Source organism: Mercenaria mercenaria, chromosome 7 (genome assembly GCF_021730395.1).
Source record: "Mercenaria mercenaria strain notata chromosome 7, MADL_Memer_1, whole genome shotgun sequence".
Lineage (NCBI taxonomy): Eukaryota > Metazoa > Mollusca > Bivalvia > Venerida > Veneridae > Mercenaria > Mercenaria mercenaria.
In genome coordinates this window covers 29818510-29837615 of record NC_069367.1, presented here as the reverse complement: position 1 = coordinate 29837615, position 19106 = coordinate 29818510, and the positions used below count along the sequence as shown (strand labels likewise).

Genomic DNA, 19106 nt, shown 5'->3' with positions numbered 1-19106 from the left:
TGCGTTGATTATCACTGATTTTCATCATCTCATTTAACATATATTAAGAGATTGATATTACATAGAATTGAGTTTTAATTATATAAAAACAACCATAAAAATTGATCTTTTGGTTTATGTAATTTTACATTGGGACATGTAATTTTGGGAAAAGGTGTGTATGTGTGTGTGTGTCATTGGGAGGGGGAGTGTGGGGGGGGGGGGGGGGGGGGTTATTAGACAAACAAGTAGAATAAAGCAAATTTAGAAAACTTTATCTATTAACCAAACAAATGAATAAGTTTGCCTAAGATACAAAGTATGTAATTATACAAAAATGAAAATTCAAGGATGAATCTTAGGTAAGCAATATTTTTTTATGATGCATAGAAAATCTGGCAATAAATCAGGGTGCACAGTTTCTTAGGTAATAATAGTACAAACATATGGACATAACAAAGTGTTAGTACCACTAGGGTAGTTAGCATTGTTTTTGAGAGGTAAACAAAAATCTGTTTCATAATTTGGTAAAGAAATCTTCTTTTATCATAAAGTTTGGATACTTATATTCATTGGAAAGTGTTGGTTTGAGTTTTAGCAGGAAATAAATTCAATTAAAAGTATTAGAAAAGATATCAAATATGAGTTGATCAACCTAAACACTTATTAGACTTGATGTTTCTGTGGTATGGAAAACTTTGGCATGACAATTCATACCATGATCACGTGAAGCACTTGGCAGCAATTTCCGTGATAACGTACATGAATCTCCTAGGACTGTGTGTAAAGGAATCGCGCTCCGGCTTGTTTCAAATTGCTCTTATTCTCCTGGTTTATTACAGGTAAGAAATTTCTTTACATAATCTATCAGAAAATTGGTTTTTTGGCATAAAATTCTATTTTCATAATAATTATTATTTCAGATTATTATTTAATTTGTTTTCAATTTGTTTTTAATATGAAACAAAATGTGTTTAAATATGATATTTTAAAATTTTGATACTTGTTTTTTTGATAATGAAATTAAATTTATTTAAGAAACAATTGCTCTGAAACAAATAGGAAATATTGGTTATTTTGGTTTATTACAGATGAAAAAAGATCTGGCGTTGTGTTTTAATTTCTCCAAATGAGCTAAATTTCCCCGGTTTTCTTTTTACCATGTTATCGTTAACAACCCGATAACAAGATCCCAGAGTAAAGCAATCATCAAACCAGTTTGTCTCTCAGATAATTATGGAGTCCCAACATGTCCAGGCATTGCATTATCGAAGTTACCAACAATCTCCAACTCTGTTACTTTCCCTTATCGGGACAATATTCCTATGGGAAAAGGGATAAACACTAAACATGCAGTTTATCTCATAGTCTCGTTTGATAATTTCGGAAATTATGTTTGATTGTTATAATAAATTCTAAGCTCCATAAATATCAGTTGCGATATATTTTATCACCAAAGAGTCTTTAGATTACTTTTGTACTTCAAGGCCCTCGTTCTCGTTGGATCAAACATTGTGCGTTTTTCCTTGTAGGGTTGGCAAGTATTTCCCGGGGGCGGGAATTACCACAAGTATTTCCCGGTAATTCCCGTCCCTGAAAATGATCCAAATTTCACAAAATTGGGAAATAGTGGGAAATACTCAATATTTGAAATTTTTTGGCATGAAAATTTACTTTTTAATATAAATTAATTCAATAAATTTGCAAACATTGTAGTCACATCGATAAATTAGAAGTAAACAAATGTATGCTAGTTCAATACATGGATATTTTACCAATTCACTACTCATTTAATCATAATAATGCTATATATTCTTCATTTTCAGCTCAGTTCATTCATTTTACAAGATAATCAAATTCATTATATACACTTAATCATGTCATAAATATTACATTATCTTCATAATGTTCATAGACCAATTCATTCAAAGTCACAAGACATCTCAATTTTAATATATACACAATTTCAGTACTACGCTGACCATGATTAGAAATCAGCAGAGCTGAAGCTAGATTAAGCATTGTATTACCAGTCAGACAAATACAGCTTCAGGCTAATAGATTACCTATACATTGTACAGGTAACTGATTATGACAATTGAGGGGCCAACATAGTGTGAAAAGAATATTAGTCCCAGTTATTGTGAAAAGGTGTTAATAATGTATAATTAGGCATCACAATGTGATGCTCTGATTCTCAATAGTAATAGGCATTTTTTGGTAAACAAAAAAGAAAATAAAACAATTGAAATAAAAATTTAGGACTTGATTTTAGTACATTTAATGCTTAAAAAGAATATTTATATGTTTTGCTTTTAATTGAGAGAAATATTTCATTTTAACTGAATTACATTTGTTTAAGTCTCTGCTCATACAATGGGATGTTGACTTTTCCCCACTATTTCCCACTTATTTCCCGGGAAATACCTGTATTTCCCACTATTTTTCTGTATTTCCCGCTGTCCTGGTAAAAACTAGTATTTCCCGCTTTTATGCCAACCCTGTTTCCTTGTAGTAGGACCGATACTTTTTCATGAAGTAGAATGAACTGCATCCTTGAAGGCTCTAACTAAGTTGGCTAGTTTGTAGTTTATGCCATTAGTTGTGAAAAATACTTGTCTTGTCTACTTTATCCGTCTATGTCCATTTCTCTACAATACACCTCATATATAGGTCCTCTAAGTCCTCTTGGTAATGACATAATAAGATGCAGTGTTGGATCATTAGCAATTGCCAAACTTGTTTCTATACGATCAAGTATTCCATAGATACTCACATATATTTTCATTTAAAATTGTCTTGATTTTTATCTCTTGATTTCCGCAGTAAACACTTATCCTGGTCCAATAATTCGCCCCGGATTAATACCCCATGTGGAAACCTCTGACCTGCAAATAATGAATAGCGAAAAAAATCAAAGTCACACGAAAACATAAATGGATCACGACTGAGTTGTTTTTATAAAAAAGGTGACTATTTCATGATAAATATAAAGCAGACTGTTAAATTAGATGCATTTCATTTTTATACGACCTAGTTTTCTTTATTAGGCAACACGACAGAGGCTAGTGGTTATACAGTCAGACATTTGGTGCATCTAATAAGGTGTAATTTGGAATAATAGTAATGTCTGCGTCAAAACTTTTAACGATGCCAAGGCCGGAAGATGCGTTACCAGGTAAGAAACCCGTTAACGAGAAAAGCGTTAACACGTGTTTATAATGTTTAACTATGCCAAGGTCAGATGGGGTGTATATGAGTTAACTGTTTTCCATGTATAACTATGCCAAGGTAGGAAGGACCGTTACCTGGTAAGAAACATATTAACGAGTAAACTGTGGACAAGTGTTTGCCATGTATAGCTAAGCCAAGGTAGGAAGGACCGTTACCTGGTAAGAAACATATTAACGAGTAAACTGTGGACAAGTGTTTGCCATGTATAGCTAAGCCAAGGTAATGACGCATATATATACTGGCGTGCATATCTCTTATATTGTAGGTAGAGAAGAGAAAATGGTCGTAGCAGCGAGACATGTTGTTAATGGCAACCCAACGCTACCTCCATTTCCGGAGCGCACGCAGATAGCGATGTTTGGTAGGTAATATAAATGAATTTTTGTTTTAAATACTGGTATATTAAACAGTTGTTTTCAATGATGTCAGTCTTGTAGCATCATAGAATTGTCCACACATTTGCATTGTACACTTAATTAAAGGCTCAGACAATAGTCAAAACAATTGCACGGGATCCGAAGCGGGTCAATAGGTCATCTGGAATACATTTTCATGTTGGCTTTTTTTTCTTCAAATTTTGACTTTCGCCCAGCAGATGTATTGTTGAACTTAGGTCGGACAATAGCTTAAATATGGTGTGCAATGTTTGAACAGTACGTTTATGTTCAAATAACACAAACCTACCGGAAATCAAGGATTTGACGGCATTTCTTTGTCGTGAAGAAGTCAGCCAATAATCAGCTTCTAAGATTATTTGTCTAGTTTAAAGTTTTGAGGAATATGGCGTTTCTTGGGTGTAGAGAGATTAAATTTCTATTTCAGGAATGGGGTGTTTCTGGGTGTAGAGATATTAAATTTCCATTGTTGGAATGGAATATTTCTGGGGTGTAGAGAGACTAAATTTCCATTTCAGGAGAAGGGTGTTTCTGAGGTGTAGAAAAACTTAATTTCCATTTCCGGAATGGTGTGTTTCTTTGGTGTAGAGAAACTAAATTTCCATTTCAGGAATGGGGTGTTTCTGGGGAGTAGAAAGGTTATTCTGGAGTCAACCGGGTGTGTATTCTACACAGGTTGGTAAACATGGATTTGAAACTTCATTTCATAACCAGCACTGAAAGCAATAAAAACCAAGCAAGAGCCTGTATCAAAATTAAGCGATTCATGTGCTAAAATACAATCAAATATATGTTGCCTGACACAAAAGTATATTTACTTATGAGTGTTAATTGGAAAAAAGAACCTCGGCCTAGCTGTTGAACACAATTTGAACACTTACCTACATCAAAGATGTACAATACGTTAAGGTATTAGGCCCCTAATAGTGATGTTTAAAAAATGGCATTTGCTGGGTATATTCTTACAGTTGACCGTGCTTCGCACTTATATGCAAATGTTTAAAAACTTTTACCGTGCCGTTTTTTATACATTTTGTGTAATTTATGGTATTTCCTAAAGCTCAAGTAGAGACAAATTTCAAAGTGGTGGCCTTTACCCAAAACGTTTTCAGAGAATTTATTATTCCATTACTTTTTATGAAAGAAACATCAAACTATTGGTAAACAATCATAAAACTTAAAATAAAAACTGTCAATATCATTTTTTTCTAGGGTGCCTCGAGTAAACGGATTTAATCCGACAGAATTCCAACTCCAATATTGAAAAATAATGGTCAAATCCTGCGGGTCTGTTTTGAATTTTGATCACTTCAATCAAAAATAACCTTGGGGCAGAAGTAAAACCTACCTACATTTCTTCCACAATATGTAATCTAAAGAATGAAGGCAAAATAGAGAACTTTTATCGCATGTAACTCAGTATTTTTAAAGATGTTTAACTCTACCCCTTCTGTATTCTCTGTATTAGAGGTAAATTCACTTTTAACAGCAAGAAATCGCATATCAAATGATTTTTTTTTGTACAATTAATCAATAACAAGTCTTGAAAGAAGTAAAAACTTACTAGAAAAAACGAAAAACATGGGAAAACAATTTGGTCCCAGTAGGGCTTGAACCTACGCCCCCATGAAAATTGCTGTCAAAGTAGGTTTATGGTAGGAATTGAATACTCTTCAAAAAGGAGGTATACTATTATGGGCCTAATACCTTAAAAGTAATTGAATAACGGTTTAACATATTAGCGCTGGGGTAAGTTAGAATTAAAATACGAGAAGATCCTTTGGTATAAGGTGCAACCACGATGCATAATACTATGAGAATCGGTGTGTAGTTTATTTTTAAAAAAAGTCATTCTGACAGGACAAATTTCAGATTCATGTTACTAAGAGCAAAGTACACGTGACATTATTCAGGTTGGTTATTCATCCGGCTTCTCAAGTAATCCAACCTACGAAGAAGTGTGTACGGGTAGAACTGGTCATGCCGAGGTTGTCAGGGTAATATATGATCCAGAAATTATCTCTTACACAGATCTTTTAAAGGTTAGTATTTTGATCTAGATCAAAGTTCTAAAGATGGTGAGGAATTCTACCAACTGGCCAATTTTCCAAATCGTTACTGTGCGAGCAATATTATGAAATGATATATCGAGACTTATCGAGACTCCGGGTGTATCGAAAGGGATTTTCAGTCCCGTCAATAAAATTCAAGTACATTGTAAACTCGGTAAGTCGAAGTGAGAAAAAAATATGCGATAAAATTTCAAACATCTCATTGTGAATGTAGTTGTTTTTAACACTTGTCCATGTTAATTGCCTAACCATAAAGCCGTGATGCCGACATATGGAACGCCGCAGCTGTCTTATGTCGGGACATTTGATGTTATCATGTCATAGCGTGATGTTAACTTCTCAAAACAGTGTCTTATTATATTTAAAAGCTATGTTATTATGTCAAGATATGGTGTTAACTTGTCAAAACAGTGTCTTATTATGTTAAAACGCTATGTTCTCTTGTTAAAGGGTCGTGTGATTTTGTCTACTGAGCTTGCTATTATGTTAAATTGCTATGTTATCGTGTCAAATTGTGGTGTTAACTTGTCAAAACAGTGTCTTGTTATGTTAAAACGCTATGTTATCTTGTTATAGTGTCGTGTTATCTTGTCTACTGGGCGTGCTATTATGTTTGAAAGCTATGTTATTATGTCAAAGTGTGGTGTTAACTTGTCAAAACAGTGTTTTATTATGTCAAAAAGCTATGTTAATATGTCAAAGTGTGGTGTTAACTTGTCGAAACAGTGTCTTATTATGTCAAAAAGCTATGTTATTATGTCAAAGTGTGGTGTTAACTTGTCGAAACAGTGTCTTATTATGTTAACTAGCTATGTTATCTTGTCCAAGTGTGGTGTTAACTTGTCAAAACAGTGTTTTATTATGTTAATACGTTATATTATTATGTCAAAGTGTGATGTTAACTTGTCCAGATAGTGTCTTATTATGTTAACTAGGCATGTTATCTTGTGTTGTGTTAACTTGTCAAAACAGTGTGACAGTCTTATTATGTTAAATGCTATGTTATTATTTCAAAATACCATGTGATCTTGTCTAACCAGCGTGCTATTATGTTAAAAAGCTATGTTATCTTGTCAAAGTGTTGTGTTAACTTGTCAAAACTGTGTCTTATTATGTTAATATGCTATGTTATCATGTCGAAGAGTGATGTTAACTTGTCCAATTATCATGTTAACTAGTCATGTTATCTTGTCAAAATGTTGTGTTAACTTGTCCAAACTGTGTCTTATTATGTTAATATGCTATGTTATCATGTCAAAGATTGATGTTAACTTGTCCAAATAGTATCGTATTATGTTAACTAGTCATGTTATTATGTCAAAATGTGGTGTTAACTTGTCAAAATAGTGTCGTATTATGTCACAAAGCTATGTTATCTTCTTAAAGTATCATTTGATCTTGTCTAGCTTTTTTAACATAATAATACGCTCTATAGACAAGATCGCACTGTACTTGGACATATTAACATAGCTGTTTGACATAATAAGACACTATTTGGACAAGTTAACACCACACTGTGACATAATAACATAGCTTTTTGACATAATAAGACACTGTTTCGACAAGTTAACACCACACTTTGACATATTAGCATAGCTTTTTGACATAATAAGGCACTGTTTTGACAAGTTAACACAATACTTTGACATGATAACATAGTTTTTTTAACATAATAAGACACTGTTTTGACAAGTTAAGACCACACTTTGACATGATAACATGAAATGTCCCGACATAAGACAGCTGCGGCGTTCCATACCGACATATCAAAGGTGCGGTGATTGTCAAAGTGAGATGATGTCATACTTATTTGCACGTGCCATAATGATGATTGTTTGATGTAAATATTACATATCTTTCATTTGTTTATGAGACGTTATGAAAATTGCATTTAATTTAAACTAATAAATTAATTAGTTTGAACAATTGGGATCTTTGCTAAGGATTATTTAGAGGTAATCGCGATGAGACTGTATAAAAAATCAACTTCTTGGGTGAAAGCATCATTTGTTCAAAATGTCAGATCTAAATGCTATCAATCCTCCGAGAGAGAAACGTTGTACAAAAAGGAAACTCGACTCAAAAAACATTTGAGGTTTGTATCAATTTTATTCTTCATAAAATTTAAAATTTTGATAAACATAAACTGTACGGAATCGTGTGCGCGTAAAGAACCAACAGTGTAGACACGGCATCAAGAAAACAGATTTTATTTTATATTAAATCTTTTCGTAACTTAACCAATTTGTTTTCATCATTTCGTTCATGTACGTTTCTCCTCACAACTCGAATTTCGGTTATCTCGAAATAAAAGCACGGTCCCTTAAAATTCGAGATACCGAGTGTCAACTGTATATATAATGAAGTAACAGGTTATGCAGATGTTCATATGATCTAAATATGTAAGAAACGCCTTACCTTAAAGCGTACGCGTTCATCTTATGTTTCGGATAACGTCGAGTACTACCGTAAATCTTGCCAGTCCTCTTTCATTTTCTAGCTTTACAAGAAATGTTAAATTTTACTTGAACGATTCAAAAACGTATGAAAATGTCAAGCTAGCTGACTACTTAAAGTTTGATGTAAATGATAATTATGTTTAAAATCTTAAATTGAACACAAGGACATAAAGAGACTGCAATATGGTATAGTAGTCTACTTAAAATGACTTTGTTTTCTCCAAGTTCTGGCAGAAGCCACTCTGATTAAAAGCTAATCTTTGTCAATGTTTCATAAACCTTATGCTAACTTATCTATTGTTAAATAATTTAAAGAACGTTTGGTCTCATTTCAAAAGTGTATGAATGATTTGCAGATATTTTGGGAAAATCATGACCCCACCCAAGAGAATCGCCAAGGTCGGTACCAGGGAACCCAATATCGGTCTGGTATATACTACTATTCAAGCGATCAAAAAACTAAGGCAGAGGCGTCGAAGGACAAATATGACCGTCTGTTAGAAAGTGAAGGTCATGGTAAAGTCGTTACAGAAATAAAGCCTGTTTCAGAGTTTTACTATGCAGAGGATTATCATCAACAATATTTGTACAAGAACCCAGATGAATATTGTGACCTTAAAGGAACTGGAGTTAGTTGTTCCTAAAGCTGTACACGTGACTTTAAACATACTCTTTCACTGTCGCCATATTGATAAAACGAATAACACATTTACTGGCTGATGTCATGTTTTGACGTTACCAATAAAATATAGTTTTATATAACACCAAAAAAAAAAAAATAAATAAATAAAATAAAACACCATCTATCCTTGGTTGCATAGGAAACTTAGAACATCACAATACGCATTTCCTTGTATTTCAAGGTGACAACGTAAACAGAACCAAAGTTTCAACGCAACGATAATAGTATGTGTAAAAAAATATCAGGGTAACAACATCAGGTTTATACAAGTTCCTTCGACTGCAATGCGAGAGAGAATATTTTGTTATCAATTTACCATCTCATCCATTACTAACAAGATGTAAATGTATGAAGTTCAATTTTTGTTGTTGCTGTTGTTGTGTTTTTGGGTTGGTTTGTTTTGGTTTTTTTTCCTTTGTTTTTTTTTTAATTATGTTTCAATGAGCATGTCAGCATAAACTACTTGTAGTTTGTCGTCTGATTTATCATGTGCTTGACTATGTACAGTTCCTACACAACTATGCTTTGAACCGTAGTAAACCATATAATGAACGCAAAAAGGGATGCTGCATTTAAGAAATAATTTATAGCAAAACGGTATTTTAACATTATTTATACACGATGGGCGGTTATACACGAGGGCGTAGCCCGAGTCAATTATTTCATGCGACTTGTAACCGCCGAATAGTTTTAACTTAAATATGGACATGATGTGAATGGAATGCGAAAGCTATAATTGTACTGTTTAGATAAATGCTTTAGAAAATATTAAAGACATTTAATTTGATTTTGTTTTGTTTTATCAAACGTGAAACAAACATGTGTAAAAATGAATTGCTAAATTTGTATAAATGCGATAAAAATAGTCAGGATGTTCCGTTTCGTTTGATTCTTAATTATGCCCCCCTTCGAAGAAGGAGGGGTATATTGTTTTGCAGATGTCGGTCGGTAGGTCGGTCGGTCGGTCGGTCGGTCTGTCGGTCGGTCGGAATGTAGACCAATCCGTTTCCGGATGATAACTCAAGAACGCTTGGGCCTAGGATCATGAAAGTTGTTAGGGAGGTTGGTCATCACCAGCAGATGACCCCTATTGATTTTGAGGTCTGTATGTCAAAGGTCAAGGTCACAGTGACCCTGAATAGTAAAACGGTTTCCGGATGATAACTAAAGAACACTTGGGCCTAGGATCATGAAAGTTGATAGGGAGGTTGGTAATGGCCAGCAGATGACTCCTATTGATTTTGAGGTCTGTATGTCAAAGGTCAAGGTCACAGTGACCCTGAATAGTAAAACGGTTTCCGGATGATAACTAAAGAACACTTGGGCCTAGGATCATGAAAGTTGATAGGGAGGTTGGTAATGGCCAGCAGATGACTCCTATTGATTTTGAGGTCAGTATGTTAAAGGTCAAGGTCACAGTGACCCTGAACAGTAAAACGGTTTTCGGATGATAACTCAAGAACGCTTAGGCCTAGAGTCACGAAAGTTAACAGGAAGGTTGGTCATGACCAGCAGATGACCCCTATTGATTTTGAGGTCATTACGTCAAAGTTCAAGGTCACAGTGACCAGGAACAGTAAAATGGTTTCCAGGCAATAACTCAAGAACGCTTGGGCTTAATGTCAGAAATATTAGTAGTTAGGTTGGCCATGACCAGCAGATGACCCCTATTGATTTTGAGGTCATTAGGTCAAAGGTCAAGGTCACATTGGCCAGGAACAGTTAAACGGTTTCTGATTTTCTTGTCCAAAACCATAGGGCCTAGGGCTTTGATATTTGGTATGTAGCATAATCTAGTGGTCCTCTACCAAGAGTGTTCAGATTATTACCCTGGGGTCAAATATGGCCCCACCCTGGGGGTCACATGGTTTATATAGACTTACATAGGAAAAAACTTTGAAAAACCTCTTGTCCAAAACTACAGGGCCTAGGGCTTTGATATTTTGCATATGACATCATCGAGTGTTCCTCTACTAAGATTATTCAAATTATTCCCCTAGGGTCAAATATGGCTCCACCCTGGGGGTCACATGGTTTACATAGACTTATATAGAAAAAAATCTTCTTGTCCAAACCACAAAGACTATGGCTTTGATATTTTGTTATGTAGCATCATTTAGTGGTTCTCTACCAAGTTTGTTCAAATTATCCTGCTAGGGTCAAATATGGCCCCGCCCCATGGGTCATATGGTTCATATAGACTTATGTATAGGGAAAAACTTAGAATCTTCATGTCAATAACTTATATCATTCAAATTTGGACCACATGTATAGTTTTGAGTGGCAAGATTAACCTTGACATGAGTTGACCTTGATCTTGACCTAGTGACCTACTTTCACATTTCTGTAGCTACAGCCTTCAAATTTGGACCACATGCATAGGTTTGTGTACTGAAAAAAACTTTGACCTTGTTATTGACCTAGTGACCTACTTTCACATTTTTGAAAGTACAGGCTTCAAATTTGGACCATATGCATAGTTTTTTGTTACAAAATAAAATTTGACCTTGATTTTGACCTAGTGACCTACTTTCACATTTCTCAAGCTACAGCCTTCAAATTTGAACCACGTGCATAGTTTTGTGTACTGAAATGAACTTTGATTTTGAGATTGACCTAGTCACCTACTTTCACATTTCTGAAGGTACAGGCTTCAAATTTGGACCACTTGCGTAGTTTTGTGTTCTGAAAAAAAATTTTACCTTGATTTTGACCTTGTGACCTACTTTCACATTTCTCAAGCTACAGCTTTCAAATTTGGACCACATACACATTGTTTTGTACCAAAATGAAATTTGACCTTGATTTTGACCTTGAACAAGTCTTGAAATTTTGAACATTCAAAAATGGCTCAGTGGATGGCGCCAAGATCACTCTGTAATCTCTTGTTAGGTTAATAGGTTAAAGGTCAAGGTCAGATTAAACCAGAATGAACTTTTGTTTACAGTGAGCATATAATTTCTGTTCCTTGTGCAATTACTGAATGCATCAAGGGGGCATTTCGTGTTCGACGAGCTCTTGTTTGTTTTTGGTTTATTTACGTTTTCCAACAGTATTTCAGTTATTTGGTGGCGGGCTGTTTATCCAACCAATGCCTCTGGATTCTATACCAGTACTAACTTGTTGTGGCCAAATTTTCCGCATCAGTCAGAGATGGGGGAGAATTTCAGATATAAAACATACACAGTTATTAACCTCCGCTATCAAAATGTTTGCTATATAGTATTACACCTGTCCTTGTGTCTGTCTTTGCATATGTATGTCTGTGAGTGTTGTGTCCGGCCTAAAACTTTGTCATGCTTTCAAAGAGAAGTGAATGTACTGTAACCTTGAATATCACTTTTCCTGAGACTACATTCTACTACACATTGTTGTGAATACGTTGGTTTTAGTCAATATAATAAACCTCTCCTTCCAGTAATTTGCGTTCTGTTTGACCTACCTGATCTATAACAGAGATTTTCGCAAATTTTGCAACAGCAGGATAGAAACTATACATCACTTTTAATGTCCCCAAGGGTGCTAGTAGGAGCTTTTGAAATATCTATAAGGATATCACGTTTATGGCTAATCAAGTATTTTTTCTCTTTGTCAAAGTCGGGCGAAATCAATCTTTCGAACACATATTTCTTTAGAAATCTTTTAGTTTTTTTACATTATGCTAACTAAGATATCTTAAAAGTTTTTTAACGATGCACAAACAAGGTCAAATTACTGAAAGTACAGAAAGGCTGGCTACCACACAAAACACTGTATGAAAACTGCGGAAAAGACGTTTGCAAAATCTTAGATATTATGGATTTCCATATCAAACTAAGGCGAGCATAGGGAACTGTTGTGATGAATCATCTTGGTTAACTTGAGAAGGTAGTGTAAGGATATTACAGACTATAGAATGTGAAAAAAATACATTGTGTTTGCTCTATTGGGGATAACATACTTAGTGAGACAAACGGCACATAATTCTCATTTGGGAATCTGAAAATCGCAACGATTAATATCTAACAAAAAGTCAGCTTCCGTAAACGCAATCCAATTATACCACAACCCCGTAACAGTGTATGTATTGATTTGTACACATAAGCATATCTTCAAAATATAAATGAAATAAAAATTATTGATAAATGAGGGAAAATGAACAATGAAAGGAACACAGTCGAGCACCGTCTTGTAAATGTCAGTGGCAAACACACCACAGGTTAATTTAAACTGGTTTATGCTACCTTTATAACCTTATCCTTGGCCCCCACCATGGTTTCAAAGTTAACACTAAAAAGCCAAATTGATTCATTGACTTTCACATATTATTGACTTGCATATAAATAAGTAAAATCTCATATCAATATACCTTGTATAGGAGACTATCCTAAGGACAATGAAATTGCTTACAATGTGTAAGTTTTAAGGGGTACAAAAAAGAACAGTACAAGACTTTCTTCTGGTTAGGACCATTAGTAAAAAATGAGGTATTATAAAGAACAATTGCAAGAAACGGAGGAACTAAATATTATGAAGAAGTAAAGAATGTGAAAAATACCCTACGTTGCCAAATTAAACTTTTATGAATAAACTATCGGCTTTTACTCTTGAACTTTTGATGAAGATTTTGCATATTTTGACAGTCAACGTTAATATATGTTTATAAAAAAGCGATAATATAGCGATATTCTACTTTTTGAAAATAAAAGGAAAAAACATGTAGGAAACTTTAGGCTCGAACCCCGCTACAAACCGACTGTTAATGGTCTAGTCCAGTTCCTTACCATATACGATGGTTAGGTAAATTGACGGACCTGTAATAGTGTACCTCCTTTTTTGAAGAGTATTCAATTCCTATCATAAGACGTACTACCTAAACTAATTTTTCAGGAGTGCTAGGTTCAAGCCCCACTAGGACCAAACTTTTTTCAGTATATTTCTTTTATCTAGTAAGATAAACTTTTTTCCAATACTTATTATCATTGAGTTGTTGTACAAAAACGGAAATTTTTCATTTGATTAGCCATTTCTTGCTGTTTAAAGTGATTTTAACCCTTGATATAGAAGAATGAAGATTGACGTGCCTTTGCTAAAAAGAGATTTCATCATTCGTGTCATATTTAACCCTTCTCTAGAAAAAAAAATATTAGTATGAAAAGTTTGTATTCTTACAAATCGTCCCCTTAATGCAAAAAGGTACCATGAGTATATGAATAAAGAAGGCATATGGTACCTTTTTGCATTAAGGGGGCGAAATGATATTCACTCGATTTCTAAAAATACAGCTTTTATGTGTTTTTATGACTCTTTACAAATAGGGTGAGTTAGTAAATTGAATAAGATTATATATTTGAGTCACTTAATATTTTTGAATTTTTAGTATGTTATTCACAGCACTTTGGTTTAAATATATGCTAAATTTAAAAGGTGTATTTACAGAAATTGCAAAGCTATTGGAAAATTAGCAATTGGCGGTTAGCTATTTTGTTCAGTATATATATCCTGTGATCTTTAACCTTTATATTTGAGCATACAATGCGTTTTCATGTGCGAGTCATAATTTGTTAATTGGATACAAGTGTATGGTTTATTTAAACCGAAGATTATGTGAAAATATTAGTTTTAACACATGACATTTTGACCTCTATAATTTGCATATAATGGTCATAAATGTTTTAGAGACAACACCCAGACGTACCGGAGAGTCTAAACTTTAATAAAGTCTTTGTCTCCAAGCATTAACATTCCGGCCCTCATAAACTTCTTTCAGGGACAAAAACCACCATACTAATAACTACGCAAGTTTATTTGCTGTCAAATAAGAATGTATAGGCTTATCGCATGGTTGTACTAAAGACCGGTCAAAATTGACCGTCGATTTATGTGCATCATTTCATTCGTCATATAAGGCATTACACGCTTGATTTTCTATTTTTAGAAGAAAAAAAAACACTGTATGTTGTTATTTCTTACATAAAGGGTACCAGTTTCCCAGTTTGGCAGAGTGGTTAAGGTCGCTGACTTCGAATCACCTGCTCTGCCTCTAGCAGATGTGGGTTCACTTTGGACGTTGAATCATTCGTGTGAGGAAGACATCTATCTGGCTAACGGAAGGTCGATGGTTTTACCAAGATGTCCGCCCATGATGAAATAATGCATGGCGTGAAACTTGAGGTATAACACCACCATCAAAAGCTGATCTATAACTATGTCGTTATGACTTTAAACCAAACAAAAACAAAAAGCAATCTTCCTTACAAGATCATCGGCTGTCTGGTTAAAAAAACAACAATAAAGCAGAAAAAACCCTGGGACCTGTTTAAACTCTGAGAGTTTGGAATACTTAATATATAAAGCTGTCTGCAAAATGAATAAGATAAGACGATATGTTATGCCCGAGGAGTGTCTCCAATATCTATCGCCAAATGTCTCGATAAAGGTCAAATAGATGACACTCGACCGACATTCCTATTGATAATACGTCAGGAACATGTTCTTGTCTGTTCTTGTCTGTTATTTGATCATGAGACCTCATAAACAAATGTATCAGAATAAGCTCGCATTGCTGAGAGAGCACACGACCTTTGATTTGATTATTCTTTAGAAAGATTGCCGAGCGTGTTCAATAGTTCAATAGTTATTATGGTAAACGCACTTTACGACAGGGCAAACATGTGACAGTTCTGAACTCGTATGTTTTTGCCTCAAGGGTGTCGCCAAACTTTATCATCTTGTGTCTCAATACCAGAGAGCAAATGACACTTGACCGATATTCAATTTAAGGACCAGAAAATACAACATTACTTAGTTCAGGTACGAGGCGTTTTTATGTCTGCCACTTGGAACTTAAAAGACTGATGCTGCGGTAGTTAGTAGGATTTTAGAAACACGAGACGCAGTCCGGCATAAAACTTGCAGACTCGGTTCGACTGAGACTGTTCATGATAGGTACTAAAATATGCAACATCCCTCATGCCTAAAGTAATTAACGTCTTCAATGGGATTATATAATAATAAGATTAATTTTAAACAGTTCCTGGTTCTAAAGGACTTGGACATTTGCCAACACGTAGTACGTGTCGTATTTAAAGCTTGTCTTGAAGTCTTTAGAATTAATGCATACAAATAGAAGTTATTAACATTTATGAGTGTTTTGTGCTTGAATTAATGCATCATCCGCTTGCTATTTGACTTATAGATTGCATCGATGAAATACAATTCTCTTTGCTCGTTAAGAGTTAAATCGAGCTCAAATATCCATTTTCAGTGTGACTGAATAACTGAGGAATCACGACTGCCTAAAACAGACAATAAAATTGCATTCTTCCAAATTGTACTGCAAATTGAGAATAAAAGTACAAAGACACATGTTTGGCATAAAGTTGTCTTGTAAATTCTATCTTATTGCTATCATTTCCAGAGCGTGCCATTAGTTCCAAAGTTTAAGATGTATTCTATTATGCTTGTTTCTGTTAAAACACACTTACGCTAGAATGACGTCACGCTAACGTGCGATGACGTCTATGTTTTTGTTGCGACCAAGAAAGAGCGCCACCATATTTTATCTACTGTTTTAGATTAAGAGCGTATTAGAATCGAAATAATTTATAGCAGAAACCGTGTTATTTACTATGATTTCAAGCTACGGTACGTTCGTAGACATTTAAATTACACAATACACTTAAACTGTTTCGTTAAAGCATTTCCTGGCCTCTTAAACGGGTATAAACAGGAGAAAACTAATTACAACAAGGCAGTCTGAAAGACAGCTAAATCCCCCGCCACTGGTATGGATAGTGAAAGGGTAAGCCTTTGACCTTGAGCTTTGACCTTGACCTTGAACTGACATGACTGACCCATGAATTCTGCACATCGTCTAGATGATGTGATCATTTGACTCAAGTTTCATGAAAATTCTAAAAGGGGTTTAGTTACAGAGCTCAAACCTTTGACCTTGAGTTTTGACCTTGACTTTGAGTTGACATGGCTGACTCATGAGTTCTTGATGAGGTGATCATTTGATCCAAGTTTAATGGACTCAAAATGGAAGACTCAAACCTTTGACTCTAAGTTGTGACCTTGACCTTGAGCCGGCATGGCTGACTCATCAATTCTGCACATCGTCTTGACGAGGTGATCATTTGACCCAAGTTTGATGAAAATCCTTCAAGGGGTTTAGGGGATACAGAGCGGAAACAAAATGGAAGGCTCAAACCTTTGACCTTTAGTTGTGACCTTGACCTTTAGCCGACATGGCTGACTCATGAGTTCTACACATCGTCTTGATGAGGTGATCATTTAATCCGAGTTTCATAATTATCCTTCGAGAGGTTTAAGTGATTCAGAGCGGACACGAAATGGTAGGCTCAAACCTTTGACCTTGATATGTGACCTTGACCTTGAGCCGACATGGCCGACTCGTGGATTCTGCATCGTCTTGATGAGGTGATCATTTGTTTCAAATTTCATGATTATCCTTCAAGGGGTTTAAGAAATACAGAGCGGTCACGAAATGGAAGGTTCAAACCTTTGACCTTGAGTTTTGACCTTGACCTTGAACAGACATGGCTGACTCATGGGTTCTGCACATTGTCTTGATGATGTGATCATTTGACCCAAATTTCATGAAAATCCTTCAAGGGGTTTAGGAGACACAGAGCGGACACAAAATGTTACGGAAGGACGGAAGATGGAAGGACGGAAGGACGGACGGAGACCATTCCTATAACCCCCCCCCCCCCCCACCACTTGTGGCGGGGAATTAATAAACTACGCATTGAAATTAAAGAATTGTCTTCGGGAGAACATAGGTTTATAATAGAATGGAAATGTCGTTCAGATAACTTCAGAGAGGAATGAGAGAAAAATAAAATATAAATGTATTCTGGAAACTTTAACATTACTTGGCATGATATCTTAGACCATTTGATCTACTACACGTATTTCACCGTGGTCAATCGGTAACTCCAATTTAGGGTAATGACATGTAATATCGTTAGATAGTCACTTAAATAGCGGAATCTGTATGGAAGAAAGACAGGTAGGAAATCAATATTTGCGTTACTTAAAAAAAACTGAAAGGATAGCTCTACCACATTTTGAAGTTTTTTCGTGTTTTTTCTTCTTCTTTCTTTACTAGGTAAAATTGGTTATTTTCGCAGTCTCGTAAATCGGCGTTGACAAGTGTTTCTGCTGCTTTTTTTGTGAATAATCATGTAAATAAACATGTAATAAACAGATAAATACATGGGAGATTGTCGCCTTCGAGTGAAAATGGCCCTCGGGCTATCATTACCTTGCCAGGACCGGACCAGGACCATTATACTCAAAGTATTGTATTGTATTTATTAACCTATACTTAATAACCATACTCCAAAATTTGTAATGATTCTCGGCTGACTCGGCTGACTTCTTATTATGATTCTAAACTAACAAACTAAAACTAGCTTCTATGGTATATTTCCTTCTCTAAAAGACTTTACCCCTATGAAGTGCTTACTCATACGCTTTGTTACTTTCCACAATGAAACTTAATTTGAAATAGCAAACTATTAACTAAAACAAATGAAAATAGTGTAGCTTTGTTACATAAACAATGGCTAAAATGAAACAGAGTTTGCATAACAATTTTCACCGTAATCAATTAATTTGATGCATCATTACAAATGTGCCATAAATCCTTAAAACATGGCGTTATTAAGAAAGTAAATAAAACTATTTGTTATTAACTATAATAGAACTAGAGTGAACTCAGACATTTATTCTGTCAACAAGTTTGTGTTGAATATGTAATGCAGTCAGCAATGTTACTAGTTGAAACTGTGGTTGAACCTGAATTTCATTTAGTGTACTATGTAAGTCTAAAGAATAGTTATTATTATAATCTAACTTAATCTTGTGAGAATATATATATATTATATGAGTGGCGATTCATAACAAGAAAAGTATATAGGAAATAATAAGACAAATGGTAAAATAGACTTTATTTGTTCACATAACATAAACACTGTTTGTTTTGGCAGAACATTTGAATTGTAAATTAGAAGTGGTATTCTACTTTAATAAGCAAAGAAATTACTGGCTGTCTTTAATGCATATTGCATGCATGAAGTTCTCGTTTAGCACGGTTCTGTAAATGTGAGTCAAATTGTTTTTCTTATTGGTAATTTACTTAATGGATGCTCCTAATGCGCATTACAGAATAAGATGCCTTCTCTGATATTGGATATAAGACATTTAGATCGTCTGAGGATGTATTATTACTTAGCTCTTCAGCCGCCTGTTAAAAGGTTAAAGTATCACCATT

The 19106-nt window shown here is 34.7% G+C and overlaps 1 protein-coding gene across 3 annotated transcripts; it reads left to right on the top strand.

Moving 5' to 3' along the window:
• The first annotated feature begins 445 nt into the window (after window positions 1-445).
• On the top strand, window positions 446-9608 carry LOC123554654 (peptide methionine sulfoxide reductase MsrA 2-like). 3 transcript variants are annotated; one of them, XM_045344923.2, is made up of 6 exons: window positions 448-821; window positions 3030-3157; window positions 3479-3574; window positions 4219-4283; window positions 5522-5650; window positions 8496-9608. In XM_045344923.2, the coding sequence occupies exons 2-6, from the start codon at window positions 3106-3108 to the stop codon at window positions 8781-8783; spliced, it is 630 nt and encodes a 209-aa protein (XP_045200858.1). In that variant the 5' UTR covers window positions 448-821; window positions 3030-3105; the 3' UTR covers window positions 8784-9608. The 3 variants fall into 3 exon arrangements, with proteins under 3 accessions (XP_045200860.1, XP_045200858.1, XP_045200859.1); XM_045344924.2 differs by lacking the exon at window positions 448-821 and adding an exon at window positions 2039-2060; XM_045344925.2 differs by lacking the exon at window positions 3030-3157 and having other exon boundaries at window positions 446-821.
• The last annotated feature ends 9498 nt before the right edge of the window (window positions 9609-19106 follow it).